The 19,368-nt window shown below is 38.9% G+C and overlaps 1 protein-coding gene and 1 pseudogene across 1 annotated transcript in view; one reads left to right on the top strand and one right to left on the bottom strand.

The window, feature by feature from the left end:
• Positions 1–4,015: 4,015 nt before the first annotated feature.
• LOC105742272 lies at positions 4,016–4,910 on the bottom strand (annotated as a pseudogene).
• Positions 4,911–6,713: 1,803 nt separating this feature from the next.
• Positions 6,714–19,368, top strand: part of Smu1 (SMU1, DNA replication regulator and spliceosomal factor) — a gene marked incomplete at its 3' end in the record, with an annotated part of 29,847 nt that continues 17,192 nt past the window's right edge. The window contains exons 1-4 of the mRNA XM_004632014.2: positions 6,714–6,841; positions 9,336–9,546; positions 11,827–11,979; positions 13,377–13,487. Of these exons, the coding sequence (XP_004632071.1) occupies positions 6,816–6,841; positions 9,336–9,546; positions 11,827–11,979; positions 13,377–13,487 (501 nt within the window). The remainder of the gene's footprint in view (positions 6,842–9,335; positions 9,547–11,826; positions 11,980–13,376; positions 13,488–19,368) is intronic.

The following is a 19,368-nucleotide window of genomic DNA, read 5'->3' on the forward strand; positions in this document are numbered from 1 at the left end:
AGCCATGCTGTTATGTTGAGCTGTAAGGGACTCAGGTCAACAATTTCTGACAGTGCCAGTGAAGCGGAAGACCCAGTACTATTATGGCCTACTGGACTCTTTTAGAATATTTTGCTGAGTTAACACACCTATAATATTCAAATAATGGAACTAAATTAAAAAGGGGATACAGATAAATGTCCATTTTGTATCTGTGTATTCAAAGTGGTTAGGATAGATATATAGTTACATTCTCTTAATGAATAGAGGGATTTGTTCTAATGGTGTTAGGATATCATGTCTGCATCTTGTATAGCAATTAACCACTAGGAAGAATGTATGCAATGTGTTAATTACTGAAACTGTCCTACCAATTTGGTTTGAAATGGTCTCATTGCTATTTGTTTCTCAATAAAATTATGGGGGGGGGAAGAAATGATCCTCTTGCCTCAGCCTCCCAAGTGTTGGGATTACAGGCATGAGCTACCACGACCAGCTCTCACACTCTTGTTTATAGTGGCATAGCTTATGATAGCCAAATCTTGGATAAAACCCAAATGCCCATCAACTAATGAATGGGTAAAGAAGATGTAGTTTTCATTCAATGGGGTACTACTCTGCCATAAGGAAGGATAAACTTGAGACATTCCTAGGTAAATGGATGCACCTTGAGACTATACTCTTAGGAGAAATAAATTGGACACATGTATGTAAATACTGTGTAGTTTTTCTGGTTTGAGAAATATCAAAATGTATACTAGGTATTATGAAATAGGAAGAAGTGTTCAAATGGGATGTGGAACAGAGGAGGGGAGAAGGAAATGGAAAGAAGGGAAAAGTTTAAAAAAAGTAAGAAAAGAAGGAAAAAATGGAAACAAAGCTTTTGTAAATGGTGAGGGGTGGAGGGGTCACAGGGAGGGTAAGAGATTAGGAAAAAAAATCAAATATTCTGTGTTATGAGATGGGATACTGAAGGGATATCTCAGAAATCATCAGAATATCTCACCAGTCTGTTGAAGTAAACATTTAGACTCCTAACCTTTGTGATCTTGGAGACCATGTCCTTTAGGAAGTTGATGGCAACATAAGATTGGTACTGTTTCATAGAAATCTGCAATGGCCTTTAAATAAGGGTTCATCTAATACATTTTTATATAGTCCTGCATAACTATCATATTGAGACCTCTTTATTGTTCATCTAGGAGCATACTGCAACTTCTCTTGCCTTTTGCATTATGCTCTTTGTTATTTCCTATATGCTACTTCTGGAGGTATTAAAATATTTCAAGTTTGTATAACTAGAAAATCTTACTTTTAGTTTTCAAAGGCATGTTTGCTAAGTATAAAATTCAAAGAGAACAGACCTTTTCTTTCAGTCCTTTAATTAGTCTAGTTTTTAAAATACTTGGTCCTTTTTTTTTTTGCTTTCTAATGTGGAATAAGGTGCTATTTAATTTTGTTCTTCCATAGATAATATTTTTATGTATATGCTTTAATCATTTTTTTCTTTATAATAATTTTTGAACAATTTCATTTTTGTGTATCTTGGTATGATTTAAATTTCTTGTGCAAAAGTTTCATTTTTCTTGGAAATATGGTATAAGGTGAACTAAATTCAGAAATTTTAAATCTTTAAATATTGATTGCCTACTGTCTATTTTGAGAATTCTAATTATATAAATACAAGTTTCTTGGTTTTGACAGTGAAAAAAAAAAAAAAAAAGGTGATGGCAGAGCTAAGATGATAGCTTAGTGGTATACTGCTGGCCTACCATGTAGGAGGCCCTGAGTTCTACCCTCAGCAACACACACACACAATTAGTGTAAAAAGGCAAAAAGATGATTGAAAAAGGAGGCAGAAGTCAGGCACGGTGGTGCATGCCTCTAACCCCAGCACACTGGGAGGCTGAGGCAGAAGGTCTATAAATTCAAACCACCTTGGGGCAATTTAGTGAGACCCTGTCTTAAAACAAAAAAATGCCTGAGAATGTAACGCAGGTCAAAGACCTGCATTTAATCGCCAGTAAGGAAAACAATAAAAAGGAAGAGTAGCTAGCACTACAGCACAAGGGGGTGGGGGGGGTGTCTATGAAGAAGTTGTTTGGCAGGTATTGGGGGTTAATTCAGGTAAGAGTAAAAGGTAACAGGAAGTCCCCAAATAAATTATTTCAACATACAATTTTGCAACATAGATTTATCATTGCACTGCAAATTTTGTTTATTCATTTGCTTTTTTTTTTGTAGAACCGGGGATTGCCAGGCAAGCGCTTATACTACTGAGCCATCTCACTGGCCCTCATTTGCTGAGACAATGTGTCACTTATAGTTCAGGCTGTCCTTGAACTCAAGAGTCTAGGCTGGCCTCCAACTTTCAGTGATACTCCTACATCAGCCTGGGCAACTTAGTGATTATTCATTAATATCTCTACACTTCCTTATTATTGTTAACTTTGTAACATATGATTTAAAGCCTTTTGGTTGGAACTGCCATCTTCTAGTAATTTGCCAAAATGACTAACACAAAGGGCAAGAGGAGGGGAACCTGGTATATGTTCTCCAGGCCTTTTAGAAAACATGGGCTGTTCCTTTGGCCACATACATGCAAATCTACATAAAGGGTGATATTACAGACATCAAGAGAATGGGTACTGTGCAAAAAGGAATGCCTCACAAATGTTACCATGGCAAAACGGCAAGAGTCTACAACATTACCCAGCATGCTGTTGGCACTGTTGTAAACAAGCAAGTTAAGGGCAAGATACTTGCCAAGAGGATTAATGTGTGTATTGAGCATATTAAACAGTCAAAAAGTCTTGATAGTTTCCTGAAATGTGTCAAGGAAAATGATCAGAAAAAGAAGGAAGCCAAAGAGAAAGGTACCTGGGTTCAAACGAAGCACCAGCCTGCCCCGCCCAGCGAAGCTCACTTTGTGAGGACTGAGAAAGAACTTGAGTTGTTGGAGCCTATTCCCTATGAATTCATGGCATAAACTGGGGATATTGCTCTGCCATTCAGCACCCAATTGGCAGATTAAGTGTTCTAGGTCCTATGTAAAAAATAAAATGATCCTGTGTTGTAAGGGTGGTTTTCTTAGTTGAACAGGTATGTGGTACCTTCTTATCTCAGAAATATTTGCAGCAGATTTTCGCTGTACCTAGTAATTGTGTCTAGTCTTTACTCTTCAGTGTTTTTCTTGTTGAATGATATTGCTGAGGTATTGTGCAGGTATATACCAAAATATTCAAATATTTATAAAATACTTATATTGGCTTGGAGATCCTGAAATCACCATGGGGAAAAGACATCAAAATACATGGAAGTCACTTCAGAAACAAATGTAAGTCCATTTCAGTTAAATAAATTGTTTAAAGCACATACACACACACAATATATATATATATATATATATATATGATTTAAAATCTACTAAATTGAGTCTCAAACCTTTTACACATTTGCATTTTACTTTATCAGGCCCATATCCGGAAAATGTTGGTTCATATCCTTCCTGTACTAATTAATACCATCATGATAACAATTATTTACACTACACTAATTATAGGTACATTAATTACCTTAGCTCCCATTGACTACTAATATGAATTGGTCTAGAAATAAGCATACTAGCTATCACCCCTATCTTAACAAATAAAGCCAACTCCTGATTTTATTTATTTATTTTTTTTGTGGAACCGGGGATTGAACTCAGGCCCTTGCGCTTGCTAGGGAAGCGCTTATTCCACTGAGCCATCTCCCCAGACCCCCAACCCCTGATTAACAGAAGCTGCAACAAAATATTTTCTATCACAAGCAACTGCATCAGTAATCAATCCTATTAGTATCTACTATACTCAGAATAATATATTCAGACCAGTGAACAATTTTCCACATTAATAACCAAACCATTTCATTCATCTTAACCTTATCTTTTTTAATGCAGAAACGAATCTTAATTTTTAATCTTCAGTTTGATTGCTTTTAGTATGATGCTGACACCAGCTGTGCAGCAAGTCATCTGAAGAGATGTTCACAGCAATCACACACACTTGCGGCTCTTCTTTGGTTCTGGAGGCTCCAGGGCAGCCAATATTGCTTCATTAAACACATTCTTTTTTTTTTTTTTTTTTGGCAGAACTGGGGATTGAACTCAGGCCCTTGTGCTTGCCAGGGAAGCGCTTATTCCACTGAGCCATCTCCCCGGCCCTATTAAACACATTCTTTAGGCCTTTCTGTGTGAGTGCAGAATACTTCACATACTTGACAGCCTTCAGGTCTCCGGCCAGCTTTTCAGCAGTCTCTGGAGTGATAGGTTTCTGAGTGCTCTTGGCAAGTTTCTTAATAATAGAGGAGTCACCTCTGAGATCACTTTGGGTCCTGACAAGCAAGAAAACAGTCTTTGCACAGTGGTGAGTTATCTTGGGCATCCACTTTTCTTTCATATTTTCAAATGAGGAAGCAGAGACCACTGAAAACAGACTAAAAATACATCTGTTTGTGGATAACTCAGTGGTCATTATCTGTCATAATCCTCTTGCCCTGCAGTATCAAAAAGGCCAAGAGTATATGGCTCTCTAACAATCATTGTTAAAAATGGTTGATACATATTCTTTTTTTTTTTTTTGTTATTTAGTACAGGGTCTACAAGGTCTTACTACATAGATTGGACTCATAGTAATACACCTGTGTTCAGCCTCCCAAGAGCTGGGATTATAGGCACATGCCACCACGCCCAGTCTCAACTGCTGTCTCAGCATGCCCCAGGGGGGCAGGGCTGTAATGGCAAGGTGGGGATCCAACCCCAGCTGTGGGCGCTTTAGTCTGGCTGGCCCCAGCTGGTACATATTGAGATGGAAATTTGTTGTGTAGGATGTCAGGAGACATGTTTTACCAACAGCACCATCTTCCACAACAATGCACTTAATTGTCTGCATTATATTTCAGATTTAATGTTGACCTCAGCTTCTCTGCTGGGGAGCTGGCAGCAGAGTGTGGGGACCCTTATCTTTAATTATAAAATTAGGTTCAGCTCCCTTCCACTTCTGAGTACCTTTATTATCAGGAATAATACTCCTCACATGACAAAAAAATTACACCATTATCTATTTTATTTCAAAATTTTCCAACAATTAAACCCTTTATGCTTGCCTCAGCTATCCTATCAACACTACTAGGAGGATGAGGAGGATTAAACCAAACACAACTATGAAAAATCCTAACATACTCATCAATCACTCACATAGGATAAATACTTGCAGTACTAAATTATAACCCTTCAACTACTTTATTTAAATATCTACATTATCCTATTTCAATATTCGCCATACTTTATATTAACAATAATTTAGCTACATCATCAGTATCCCACGTATGAAGCAACTCTCCTCCCATTATTATTATTATTATCCTAATAAACCTTCTATCCCTAGGAGGCTTGCCACCCTTAGCCTGCTTTTCCCCTAAATGAGTAATTATTTAAGAACTAGTAAAAAATATATTTATAGCCATCATAGCCCTACTTAACTTATATTTCTACATAAGAATAACTTACTTAACAACGCTTACCCTATTTCCATCCACAAACAATACAAAAACTAAATGACATTTCTAAAATGCTAAAAAAAGCCCTATTACTATCCCCCACTCACACCTTATCAATCCTCTTCCACTAACTCCACTTACAATTATTCCAATAATGTTACTACTGCAGCAAAACCTTTTTCAACTACTTAGTTGAAAATGCTATTAAGTAATTTAGTTCTTTACAAGAATTGAGTATGCAAATCCTAATTGGGTCCCAAATATATATAATTTCTTTGATAGGCTTTCCTCACGTGGTTGAGGCCGGTCTCGAACTCTTGGTGATCAACCTATTTCAGCCTCCCAAGGGCTGGGACTACAGGAGTAATTAATTACTTGCCAGTATATTCCCAACTGGGTCCCAAATAGTCCTGTTAATTAAACCACGTTTTGGTTTTAAAGTTATTTTTTTTTTTTTAAACTCAACTTTTCCTAGAAATACTGGATGTTTCATTGGTTTCAACTGTACTTCTCAGTGAAGTACTGTACATTGAGCCTTATCTTTAAATCTAATAAACTGCATCAAATGAAAGCAGTATTTCCGAACCTGTACTTCTAATTAGCAGTCTTTGGGCTGCTCACCTTAACCATGAGGAGGAACGCATCACAGAAGGTTGGGCTGTAGCTGAGTGAAAAAGAATTTTAGTATGCAGCGTCTTTATTAACATCAAGCACAGAGGCCAGTGTCATTTAGCATACAGAAGGGGGACTCTGGCTTCTGGGACAGAGCGGGATTATCACTAATGGACAGCCAGGGCCATGAGGGCCATAGCCTGGGGCAAGATGAAGGCGAAATGACCATTTCGAGGAGATGCTGGGGGAGGGGGCTGTCTCCTCCCAGGCCAAGGCCGGTGCTTTCTGCTTGGAATCTAGCCCAAACCAAATAAAACTGTACACAAGCACGCAAGCAAACAAGCGTGCTGTGTGCTGACACACACGCCTGTAATCCCAGCCCGAGAAGAGCGAAGGAAGGCAAGAACTGCCACTAGTTTTAGGTCATCCTGACCTACTCAGCTGATACGCCACCCCCCAGCTCTCCCGCTCTGTCGCGCTCACAAAACGAGCTTAGAAGACGCGTTTCCACTGAGCATGCGTCGAGGCGCCGCCCTACGCACTCCCCGCCCCTTCACTCGGTGCGTCCCTTTTAGGCTGCGACGTCGGCCGGAAGTGATGTAAGAGGCCAACGGAAGTGTCGTCCGTGTGTTCCGCGGCGGAGGCAGAGAGTGTTGTTTTAGGCCTGTACTCGGAGAGCTGCAGCTATGTCCATTGAAATCGAGTCCTCGGAGTGAGTCCAGTGACTGCGGATGTTTGCGGCGTGGCGGGGGTCGGAGAGTTAATGGTTCAGGTGGAGGGTACCGAGTGGGAAGCGTCTAAGGGTTTGGAACCGGAGGGCAATTTCTTCTCCATAGAGAAACTTTTTGGACCTGACTGCTTCCGAAGTGGGCTTACAGAATAGTAGTTTGAAGCCCAAAGCTCCACGAGAAGCGGCGCGGCCCTGGGGAAAGGCACACTTGGCAGACTGGACCCTTTGCTTTCCTCAGCCTAGTACTCCTACCTAGTATTGTCAGTTCCTACCCACTTAGCCCCTCCCCTTGCCCCACTGGCCTGTGCTGGCGTCTGGGGGCGCCTTTTTCCGTGTAGTTCCAGTGCCTAGCATACCAGAGAGACTTAGTTATTGCTTTAGGAATAAACGAATGGCTGGCTGTTTTATCAGGCCCAATCAGATGCCCAGTTTTGGTTTGCTTGTGAGCTCTCTGGCCACAAAGGGTTGACAGAATCTAGAGATTGGGCCGTAAGAGTGATGGCTGGTAGTAGTGGGGGAAGAGTCAGGGCAATGGAGCTTGACAAATAATATCCTTAATGGACGTTTCAGGACTGCACCGTTTAGCTCTCCTTGCCAATTCCTAATTAAATTAGCAAATAGCAGATTTGTGTTTTGAGTATGAGGAAAAGAGGGCCAGTAAAGACCTTCTGCGGGAGGCAGGAAAGTTTATTCATTGAACAAATACTAAAGACTACTATGTTCTTTTCAAAATGTTGGAAACACAGTAGTGAAGAAAAACAGACAACTCTTACCCTGCAGGATGCATGTTTTAACTGGGGAATACAAATAGTAGACAAAAATTACAAGTAAGGTACTAAGCGCAACAGATTGTAGGAAGTGAGAAAAATAAAACAAGATAATAAGAAGTGCTGGAGGTTAAGATAACTAAGTTAGTACAGGAGGTGGAAAGGACTTAATGCTTTTGGAGCCTGAGTGATAGCTATAATGACCATTCTCCCAACCTTGACTGTGCCATAGCGCTAATATTTGCTGCATATTCTTATTATCAGTTTATGTTAAGCTTGCTTTTATAGCGTAGCCTACTCTTTCTGACTTTCTAGGATGGCATTTTTTCTTAACAGATGAGGAAATAGGGACAGAGATATTAACTGACTTGCCCATGGTCATGGTAAGTGACCAGACTCCAATTTGAATGGTAAAGCTTTTGGCTCTTTATTATATTCTGCTTGAAGGTAGTGGATTTGACTTCTGCAGTGGTAAATGTAAGATCTTTTGGGAGAAGGGCATCTCATTTGGGGAATTCAGGGTGGAAGTCAATGGAACTGCTAAGGAAAATAGTACCGTACTAGAATATTGGAGGTCTAGACCTCCAGTAAAAGGGCATGAGAGGAAAAGACTACTGTTGGGACCAGGGAGATGGCTCAGTAGAATAAGTGCTTCCCTGTCAAGTGCAAGGGCCTGAGTTCAATCCCTGGTTCCTCCAAAAAAAAAAAAAAAAAAAAAGATTACCGTAAGTAGAAAGTTCTTTTTTTTCCCTCCCTTCCTCCCTGTGTGTGTGCGTGCGCGTGCGTGTGCGTGTGCGTGTGTCTGTCTGTCTCTCACACACACACTCACTCACACTCTGTAATCCAGGCTGGTCTCAAACTCACAGTGGTCTGCCTCCTAAGTGTGGGGCTTACAGGCATGTGCCACCAAGACCAGCTTTGCTGGAGTTTTTAAGGTGGTGAATGCTTTCTCATCAGGGATATATATATGCTCAAAAGCCACACTGCCAGTTCAGATCCTCATTTTTCCATTTATTTGTTATTGGTCATATCCTCACCTGTAAATTTGAGATAAATCTATCTCACAGGGTTGTTTTGAGTAGCTGACTAAAAGCTGACATGATTTTTGTAAATGAGGCATAGCTGTATTCTGGTTTTACATACAATGCTGCTTCTTTGTGTTCAGCAAATCCCATTAAGAAAATACTAGTTCATTTTTGTTATTAAAAAAACCTTAAGTCATTGATATTTTTGTCAATAACTAGAATAGGTTTAAAACAACTAAAGCATACGATTTTACAGTTACAAGATTTAGTAAGAACCTGGGTGGCTTAAGAGATAAGAGTTATTGGTACCAGTTCCTTTTCTGACTTAGACATTTTGGGCAAGTGATTCTTTGGTCTCTAGGATGGGGGTACTTGGAACTTAGATATTGTGATTTTGTGAAAGTTTTATACACTAAAGAAATGGAAAATAGTGAACTATGATGGGTGGCATATACCTGGAATCTTAGCACCTGGGAGGCTGAGGCAGGATTGCTGTGAATTTGAGGCCAGCCTTGGCTACATAGGGTCTGGTTTGGACCACATAGCAAGACCTTGCCTTAAAAAAGAAATGGAAGGTAGTTTAAAAAGAAAAATGATTGAGTAGGAGAAGTAAGCTGGAGTGAATTTTACTTTTGGCTTCTGGTGAGTGAGGCTTTCTGAGCTCGATGACTTGCTTTCTTTCAGTGTGATCCGTCTTATTATGCAGTACCTGAAGGAGAACAGTTTACATCGGGCTTTGGCTACCTTACAGGAGGAAACTACTGTGTCTCTGAATACCGTGGACAGTATCGAGAGTTTTGTGGCTGACATTAATAGTGGCCATTGGGATACTGTTTTACAGGCTATACAGTCATTGAAATTGCCAGACAAAACACTTATTGATCTCTATGAACAGGTAAGAGTGGTGGTAATGCTTTTAACCTTGGGTTGGTTTGTTGTTGTCCAGTTCCTGAACTTGACCTCCTAAAGCATCAGTGAAGCACCATAGGATTGTAATTTATAAAACTCACAGTTGACAGCATGTATTTTTTTCTTTCTTGGAAAATCAAGTATGTTCTCAAATGGAAATTTTTTTTGCAATGCTTGGGATTGAATTCAGGGAAATTCTAAGTACAACAGCACTTTGGTTCAGGAACATGTTTGTTTGTAAACAGTTTGGTTCCCAACCAGAAGTGTTAGCAAAATTTTGTTTTTATTTGCAAACTCTGTATTGAGTGATGACTATAACTATGTCTGTCTTTCCTACACAAACACAAACATAGCCATCTTTTCCAGGATTTGGAATGAAGTAAGTTTATGAAGGGACGCTCCACTGTATTTCTTAACTGATCTGGTGTACTGTGATTCATTTTTGGCCCTTACCACCTGTACTTAGTGCAGACCACACAAGTGTCAGTCCTCTACAGGATTGGTTTTACTTCAGATACTAACTTTGAGCATGTGCAGGCTACCCACACTTATCACTTGGCTACAGATTTAGAGGATCTCAACCAGTAGTGGTGGTACATGTCTGTAATCCCAGCACAGGAGATTCAGGCAGGATTGTGGTGAGTTCAAGGCCAGCCTGCACTACATAGTGAGACCCTGCCTCAAAAAAAAAAAAAAAAAAAGGCAGGGCCAGGGAGATGGCTCAGTAGAATAAGCACTTGCCTGGCATGTGCCAGGTCCTGAGTTCAATCCCTGGTTCCACCAAAAAAAAAAAAAAAAAAAGAAAAGAAAAATTGGAGGGGAGAGTTTCCAATGACCCACTCAGATTTAATAATTTTCTGGAATGACTCAGAGCTCAAGAAAAGCTCTATGCTTATGATTACAGTTTTATTATCAAAGATGTAGATCAAGAGCAGCTCAATGAAGAGACACGCAGGGCACAGTCTGAGAAGGTCTGAATGCAGAGCTGTGCTACCATCTCTGAAATTGGTGTGTATCACTCATCTGACACTGTCAATGTGTTCACCAACCAGGAGGTTTCATTGACTTTTTTTTTTTTTGGCAGAACTGAGGATTGAACTCAGGCCCTGGTGCTTGCCAGGGAAGCACTTATTCCACTGAGCCATCTCCCTGGCCCCAAACAACTGAGCTGATGGGTGGGTCCTCTCATTGACATTTTTATTGGGATTTCATTGGGTAGACATGATTGATAATTGAATTTTAGATTCAGTATTAAGCCTCCTCCTTTACTCTAGATGTTGGAGTGGCTCAGCCTAAACCTAACCATATGCTTGGGTTTTCTGGGAACCAGTCCTTATCCTTAGCCATTGTCTTAGCATAAACTCCAGTGTGATCAAAGGGACTCAAAGATGTATCTGTTTGTTTTTGAGATAAAGTCTCTTTATGTAGTTCAAACTGACCTTCAACTCAATATGCAGCCCACACTGGCCTCAGACTTGCTACAGTCCTCCTGTCTCAGCCTCCCAAGTGCTGGGATTACAGGTGTGCATCACCATGCCTAGCTTAGACTTATCTGTTACTGGCAAAATTCCAAGGTTTTAGAAGCTCCAGCCCAGGATCCTAGGACAGAGATCAAATTATTTATCATAAAACAACATTGAGAAGACAAATATGAAAAATAAACTTACAAAATAGGAATCAACAAGGGAATAACCATGGAGGAAAAAAGGAGGGAGAGACAGGCAGCAAGCAGGAGAGAACAGAGTGGATTTTCTGCAGTGTTTTTTTCACCCTTTATGAGACAGGATCTCATTATGTAGTTCAGGCTGGCCTCGAACTCACTGTCGTCTTCTGCTTCAACATTCCAAGTGCCAGGATTATCAGTGTTCACTACCACACCTGCCTTGGAGTGGATTTTCTGGAAATTGCCATATTATTTGAAATAGAAAAAATGAAGTAGGTTTAGTTTTTTATGACCCATTTAAGTCCAGTAACTCCTTTACTTCCAGAGAACGGTTTCTCTGGAGCCCATGGAGATATTCCCGTTGTTAGTTTTCTTTAAGATCTGTGTTCTAAACAAGGCTGGGTTGGTAGATAAAAGTGAAAGACAGAGTTTGAAGAATTGAAGTTGTTATTTAAGTTGTTCACTTGGAATTGCTAGTAGAAAAGGAGCATTTCTCAGCGTTGGAAATCATTATGGTGACATTATCTGTGTCAGGAATCTTACTGAAATAGGAATATTAATAAGGCAATGCATTGGGACATCCATTTTCTTTCCTTTGTCCAGGTGGTTTTGGAGTTGATAGAGCTCCGTGAACTGGGTGCTGCCAGGTCACTTCTGAGACAAACTGACCCCATGATCATGTTAAAACAGACACAGCCAAAGCGGTATATTCATCTGGAGAATCTCCTGGCGAGGTCTTATTTTGATCCTCGTGAGGTATGACTACTTACAAAGATACTTGTTAACTGAAAATATGCTGTAATTTTTAAAACCATTTCATTGGATATTTTATGATTTTGATTTAATTTTTGAGGACGCTTTTTTCTTTATATATGTTGGCTAAAATATATTAGAGAAAACAGTCTTATTGAGTTTTCTGAGTGTGTTGAGTCTTCTATCTACACTCCTAATTTTGAGGTTGTGTATTAGTTAGTAAAGAGGTGAAGGCACAAGGCCCTGGATTTGATCCATAACACCGCCACCATGGCAAAAAAAAAAAAAAAGTTCAAAGTTATTAAAAACAAAAAAAAAAGTGAAAATTTTATTGTGCTATCATTTCCACATTAGCCCAAGTGTTTATTTGACCCTGCAAGGCTTCCAGGTTGCTAGTATGTTCTCTGAGCATTTGTGTCAATAAGAGTTTTATCCAGCCATTTCCATCCCCAGAAGCTGGTGCCTTTGAGTGATTATGTATACTGGTAGAACATGGTAAATGATACTTTATTCCTCTAAAACCTTGTATTTTGTGTGCATGCATGTGTGCAAGTGTGCTTCTTTCCCATCTGAGCTTTCACTGGTCAGAACAAAAGGAAGAAAAATTTAATAGGCACTGGGTAATGCAAAGTTGACATAAATTTACAAGAGACCATGAGAATGAAGGAAAGGAATTTATATTACTAGAACTGGATTTATGTTAGAGATGATGAAGTGCTTTAGGGTTGGGAGTCATTTGATTGAAAGACAATTTTAATATAAGAGAGTCCTTTGCTTCTATAAATTATCTCAAAAACTAGAAAAATATTTCTAGCTCTGGTCATGTTTACTTGGACTGTGCATTGGCTGACATCATTTCCCTCATACTTTTGAGATGTTAGTGGTAGAACTCAAAAGCCATTTAAAAAAACTAAATTGATTCAATAAATCCCCTGTTTAACTGGGTAGTTTCATGTTTTTTCTTCTTGGAATATTTAGCTTGTTTATTTTATTTTATTTTTTTCAAAATTTTATTGATAAACAGATAGCAATGAGACAGTTTCAAATCAAATCGGTAGTACAGTTTCAATAACTAATACACTGCATATATTCTTCTTAGTGGATAATTGCTGTACAAGATGCGGACTTGAGATCCTATTTACAAACACTATTAGAACAAATCATTCTATTCATTAAGAGAATGTAACTATATATCTATCCCAACCACTTTGAATACACAGACACAAAATGGACATTCATCTGTATACCCCTTTTTTTCTAAGTTCCGTTATTTGAATATTATAGGTGTGTAAACTCAGCAAAATATTCTAAAAGAGTCCAGTTGCTTGTTTATTTTAAATAGACACTTATATCTTGTCGTTATTTTTTGGCAGTAATGCTACCTCCTCTCCTTTTTTTAGGCATACCCAGATGGAAGTAGCAAAGAGAAAAGAAGAGCAGCAATTGCCCAGGCCTTAGCTGGGGAAGTCAGTGTAGTGCCTCCATCTCGTCTCATGGCATTGCTGGGACAGGTAATTAAATGCTTGTGGAACTGAAATAACCCTAAACTCTCAATATTCTTTTCTGTATGTGTGTAATCTTTCTATCTTGGCTTAAGAAATCAGGCACTATAAGAGCTAGGGACTGCCCCTTGAGCTACTTATACCAGTAGCTGTGGCCATGCCACCTTTCCTCTTTACTAGGAGATGCAGTGTTAAAATAGTGGTTAAGAACATAAGCTCTACCTGGGTGTGATGGTGTATGGCTGTAATCCCAGTACTTGGGAGGCTGAGTGAGAGGATTGCTAGGACTTTGGGATCAGCCTGAACTACATAGTGATTTCAAGGCCAGCCTGAGCTACCAAGTTAGATGAATGAAGGCAGGAGAGACAAATGAAGGCACAAGAGACAGACAATATCTTTGTGGAGGATCAGAGCACCCCATTTTAAAAAAAAAATTTTTTTTTAATGTTTCTTTTTTTCTTTTTTTTTTTTTTAATGGTCAGCTCAGCCCACCCTGAGGGCAGGGACAGAGCACCCCATTAAAATGAAGCCCCTAACTGACTGAGACTCAGATTTATTGAGGAATAAAAAAGCTAGTTTTCTGCTAAAGCAGATGTTTGCATCAGGTAGCAAGGCAGGCAAGCAAGGCAAAGTGACTGGCTGAATTACTTTTATCTAATTGTCCCCTCAGGAACTTCCTTGTTTCCCTGCAAGGCCCATCTGTGTGAGTTGGCAAAACATCTCATCTTCAAGATGTTCCTGCTCCTTGGATTTAGCAGTCCCACCCCCGCCTCAGTCAGTCTCAGTAGATGTTGACTATTTGGGTATCACAAGGAACGGAACTCCACATCTTCCTCTTTTTGTTTCTTTAAGCAGTTGTTTAGCAAGACAGACATGGTATTGTTTTTGGCTTGTCAATGCCTTCATTTTGATTTTACAGACTAGACAAGGAGAAAAAGAGCAGTTAATAACAAAGCAACAATGACAGCTGACTATGGCATGCATGGCCAGGAAGAGTATTTCAGGGATCTTTTGTTGTCTTGTGTGTTGAAGGACTTCATCTGCTCCTTGAATTACTCATTTTAGGCTCCCACAGTTCATTATGGGAGGTTTAGTTGTCTCTGGCAGCAGGAAAGGAAGTGGGTTTCTCTTTTCCAAATAGAGGTTCTCAGCCTTGGAAATTGGGTCTCTCCCAAAGGCTTTACCAACCATGCTGGTAACCAAATTTGTCCTTTCCATTTGACAATGCAGTTAAGTGCTCAACCCCATATTAATAAAGAAACAGGACCTCTTAAAGCCTTAATGTCTTTTTACACAACTAGTAAGTGCTCTGTGTGTGTGGGCTTAGGGAACCAGTGTTGTTTTGCAGGGTTTGACCTTGATTGTTAAGATTGAAAAAATTAAAGAGTAATTAGAGCTTTATGTAGCATCATTTGTGGGATTGACTATTTCTCCACTTTTCTTTTTAATTTAAAAAGAAATACATTACATGTACAGGGTCAACAGGTTCTGACTACACAGATTGAACTTGTAGTGATCCTTCCTGTTTTTCAGCCTCCCAAGTGCTGGGATTGCAGGCACATGCTACCATGCCCAGTCTCAGTTGCTCTCTCAGTGTGCCCTGGGAGTGGGGCTGGCACAGCAGGCCCGGAATTGAACCCTGGCCCCTGTGTCTGCCTAAGCAGGTGCTTTAATCCCCTGAGCTATCTGGCCCAAAGCACTCTTCTTTTTTAAAATTATTTAATTATTTATTTGCTAGAGGGTCTCACATGGCGTGCCTGGGTGTACTGGGGATTGAACTCCAATCTTTGTGCTTGCCATTTAGGCGCTTAGCACACCGAGCTAGCTCCCCAGCCCCTTCTCCCCTTTTCTTTAGCATGTTTTTAAAGATTTAGTGGGCTCTTTTAACAAGCACATATTCTCCCCTAGGCATTCTCCCTTGGGCCTGAATCTTTGTTGGAGGAAAATCTTTATGAAAGGCAGTCCAGTTTTGGTCTAAAAGTTCATTTATCAAAAGCAGAAAACATAACCAAAGCTTCAGCTGCTTTATTCCTTTTAGAAATGGGTCTGGAGAGTCTGGAATAACAATGGAGATGGGTAATTAAAGGAGGACAAAAGTATGTCTGAACTATTGTAGTTGTAGAAAAAATAACAATAGATCTGGTGTGAGAGAGGGCTTGCCATGGGTGATCTCAATCTTTTATACAGAATATATAACATATTCTTTGAGAATCAAAGATTGGATATAAATGTTCTTGAGGAAAAGTTTGTAAAGCAGTTATGATAGTGCCTGATTCTGCCTTTTATGTAGAAGAGAATTTGCTTGTAATAATTTTAGAGAACAACATTGTACTTTTTAGTGTGGTCAGAGCGATCAGTAGCCAATGTGTGTCTGTGGAGTGGGTTTATTTTATTTTTTATTTTTTGGCGGAACCAGGGATTGAACTTAGGCCCTTGCGCTTGCCAGGCAAGTGCTTATTCTACACGAGCCATCTCCCTGGCCCCTGTGGAGAATGAATAACTTTAGAATGAATAACTTTAGAATGAATAACTTTAGAAAGAAAGAAAGTAGTAGTAGTAGTTAAAAAGTGCAAGTGCTTATCTGTATTCAGGGGCCAGGGATATAGGTCAGTGGCACAGTGCCTGCTTTATAAGTGTGATGTTGTAAGTTCAATTCTTGGTACAAAAAAAAAAAAAAAAGTTACTCAGTACAAGATATTGGCATGTAATTGTCCAAACAATATTAACACAAACCTTTCTTTCAATGAACTAAGAGAAACTTGTTAGTATAACTATTTTAACTATCATATATATGTGTGTGTGTATATATATATATATATATTTTTTTTTTTTTCCCTCCTCTTTCCCTCTTTTCTCCATTCTTCCATCCCAGTTTCCCTTTCCTTTTGAAGTTTCTTCCCATTTTATAACATCTGTTGTACACTGTGGATCTTGTTTACTCTTTCTCACACTAGGGAGACAACGCTATTTACACATGTGCATCTCTGTTTTATTTCATTTAAGAGTATGGTCTTCATTTGTGTCTGTTTACCTATAAAAGTCTCCAGTTTATTCTTTATGGCTGAACAGTACAGCATTGTATAAGAAAGTCACATCTTTTTTATCTACTCCTCATTTGATGGGCATTTGGGTCTTTCCAAGATCTAACTATGACAGATTGTGCTGCTATAAACATAGGTGCACATATATCACTGTGGTATGATGTTTTTAATTCTGGGAAGATACCCAGAAGAAGAATAGCTAGGTCAAATGGGACCTCTAACCCTAGTTTATCTGGGACTCTCCACACTGATTTCCACAGTAGTCACACAAGTTAGCCTTCCCACCAACAGTGGAGAGAAGGGTTCCTTTTTCCCCGCAGCCCTGGCCAGCATTTTTTTTTTTTTTTAATAAATGAGCATCATTAAATTTTTTATTTTTAAAATTTTTTTGGTAGTAGGGATTGAACTCAAGACCTTGAGCTTGCCAGGCTTATGCCTTTGAACTATCTCCCCAGCTGGCATTTGTTACTGATTTCTTGATAATAGCCATTCTTTCTAGGATAAGATATAATCTCAGTGTTTTAATTTGCATCTTTTGAGTGACCAGTGATGTTGAACATTTTTTTGCCATTTGTATTTCTTCATCTGGAAAAAAATGTGTATTCATGTCAGATGCCTATTTTTGGATTGAGTCTTTAAATTTGGGAGGTCTGTTGGTACATAGTGATCTCCCTGTCTCAGCCTCCGCAGCACTGGGATTACAGATGTGTGCCACCACATGTGGTTTTGGTGGTCTACGTTGCATGTTGGGGTTCTAGGAATGGCATGGCATGCAGTACCAGTGATCCAAGTCAGGTGCTTTGGCTTGCCAGGCAGGCACTAGACTGCCAAACTATTTCCCCTGCTCCTTTTATTAGCTCTTTATATGTCCTTGATAGTAATCCTTTGTCTGAGGAATGGCCAGCAAACATTTTTTCTCACATTGTAGATAGTCTCTTCATTCTGTTGTGGTTTTTTCACTATGCAGAAACATTTTAGTAAAATGAGATCCCAGTTGTTGATTATTGTGATAGTTCTTGTGCAATCAAGGTTTTATTCATAAAGTTTTTGTCTACACCAATGTCTTCAAGAGTTCTGCCTATTCTATCTTCTAGCAGATTTAATATTTCTGTTTTAATATTTAGTTCTTTGTTCCATTTCAAATTTAGTGCATGGTGAAAGGTATGGGTTCAGTTTTCATGTTCAGCAAGTTTGAGGTTCACCATTAAGTTATTTTCATTTGCTCTGTTTTTCTGATACAGGTATTCACTGCTATAGATTTACTTCTTGGGACTGCTTTCAGTGTGTCCCAAAATGTCCAGTAAATTGTATTGTTGTTATCATTTAATTGTAAAAACTTTCCTAATTTTTTACTTAATTTCATCTGTGACCTTTTGGTTGTTCAGGAGGGTGCTACTTAATTTCCATGTGTTTATGAAGTTCTTGTAGTTTCTTTTGCTGTTGACTTCCAATTTCATTATACTGTTGTCTGATAATACGCATGGAGTAATTTCAGTTCCTTTGCATTTACTTAAGCATCTTCTATGTGCTAGTATGTTTTGGAGAATATCCCATGTGTAGCTGAGAAGAATGTGTATTCTGGTGTTGTGGGGTGGAATACTATAGACATCTACCAAGTCCATTTGTTCAAATGTTTGGTTCAGTTTTAGTGTTTTACTTTTGATTTTTTTTTGTCTAGTTGATCTCTTTTTTTGTGAAAGTGATGTCTTGAGATTCCCCCAATACAGTTATATTCGTGCTTATTAGATTTTTTCATGCCTGTTTTGTATTTGTTTTATATAGTTGGGTGCACTGATATTTGTTAAATATATTTATGATTGTTATCTCTTCTTGGATTGTTCCCTTTACAAGGATGTAGTAACTTTCTTTGTCTCTTTGTTTGTTTGTTTGGTTGGTTTTTTTGGTGGAACCAGGGATTGAACTCAGGCCTTTGCACTTGCCAAGCAAGTGCCTATTCTACTTAGCTATCTCCCCAGCCTCTTTCTTTGTCTCTCATAAACTATTTTTGCTTGAAATTCACTTTATCTGCAAATAGGATAGCTACCCCTTTTTCTGGGTTACTGTCATGTGGAGTATTGTTTTTCATCCTTTGATGTTTAGTCATTGAGTTTCTTTTTGAATTAAATGTGTTTCTTGTGTATGGCATATTGTTGGATCTTACTTCTTGATACTATTTTGCCAGTCTGTGTCCTTTGGTTAGTGAATTGAGACCATTAACATTGATGGTTATAACTGATATGTATTGACTTACCCTTGTCATGTTATTTTCCTGTTGTTGGCTTTCCCTCTTTTTTTTTCCCCCTCTCTGCCTTGTCTATTGGATTCCTTCTGCTGGAGTTCACGGAGTTTTTGTACTTATCTCTTTCTAGAATGTCCTTCAGACATTTTGGAGTGCTGCTGGTTTTGTGGGCATAAATCTCCTCAGCTGTTCTTTTTCATGAAAGTATCTATTTCTCCATCAGTTGTGAAAGTTTTGCAAAGTTCATCAGTCTGGTTGAAGGTTGTCCTTTAGAACTTGAAATACTTCGCTACATCTTTTCCTTGACTTGAGGATGCGTGCTCAGAAGTCGCTGTGATTGTTACAGAGTTTCCTGTATAAGTGATTAGTTTCTTTTCCCTAGTAGCTATTATGATTCTATTTTTGTGTTGAATTTCTGGAATCTTGAGTATGGTATGCATGGCTATCGATTTTTTTTTTTTTTTTTTGTAGTAGCTAATTGGAGTTCTGTATGACTCAACTGTATGTCAGATTCTTTGTCTTTGCCAGGGAAGTTTACTGCCATGACATTTGTGATATATATATATATATATATATGTCAGATTCTTTGTCTTTGCCAGGGAAGTTTACT

This window comes from Octodon degus, unplaced genomic scaffold (assembly GCF_000260255.1).
Source record: "Octodon degus isolate 3935 unplaced genomic scaffold, OctDeg1.0 scaffold00045, whole genome shotgun sequence".
NCBI classification, from domain to species: Eukaryota; Metazoa; Chordata; class Mammalia; order Rodentia; family Octodontidae; genus Octodon; species Octodon degus.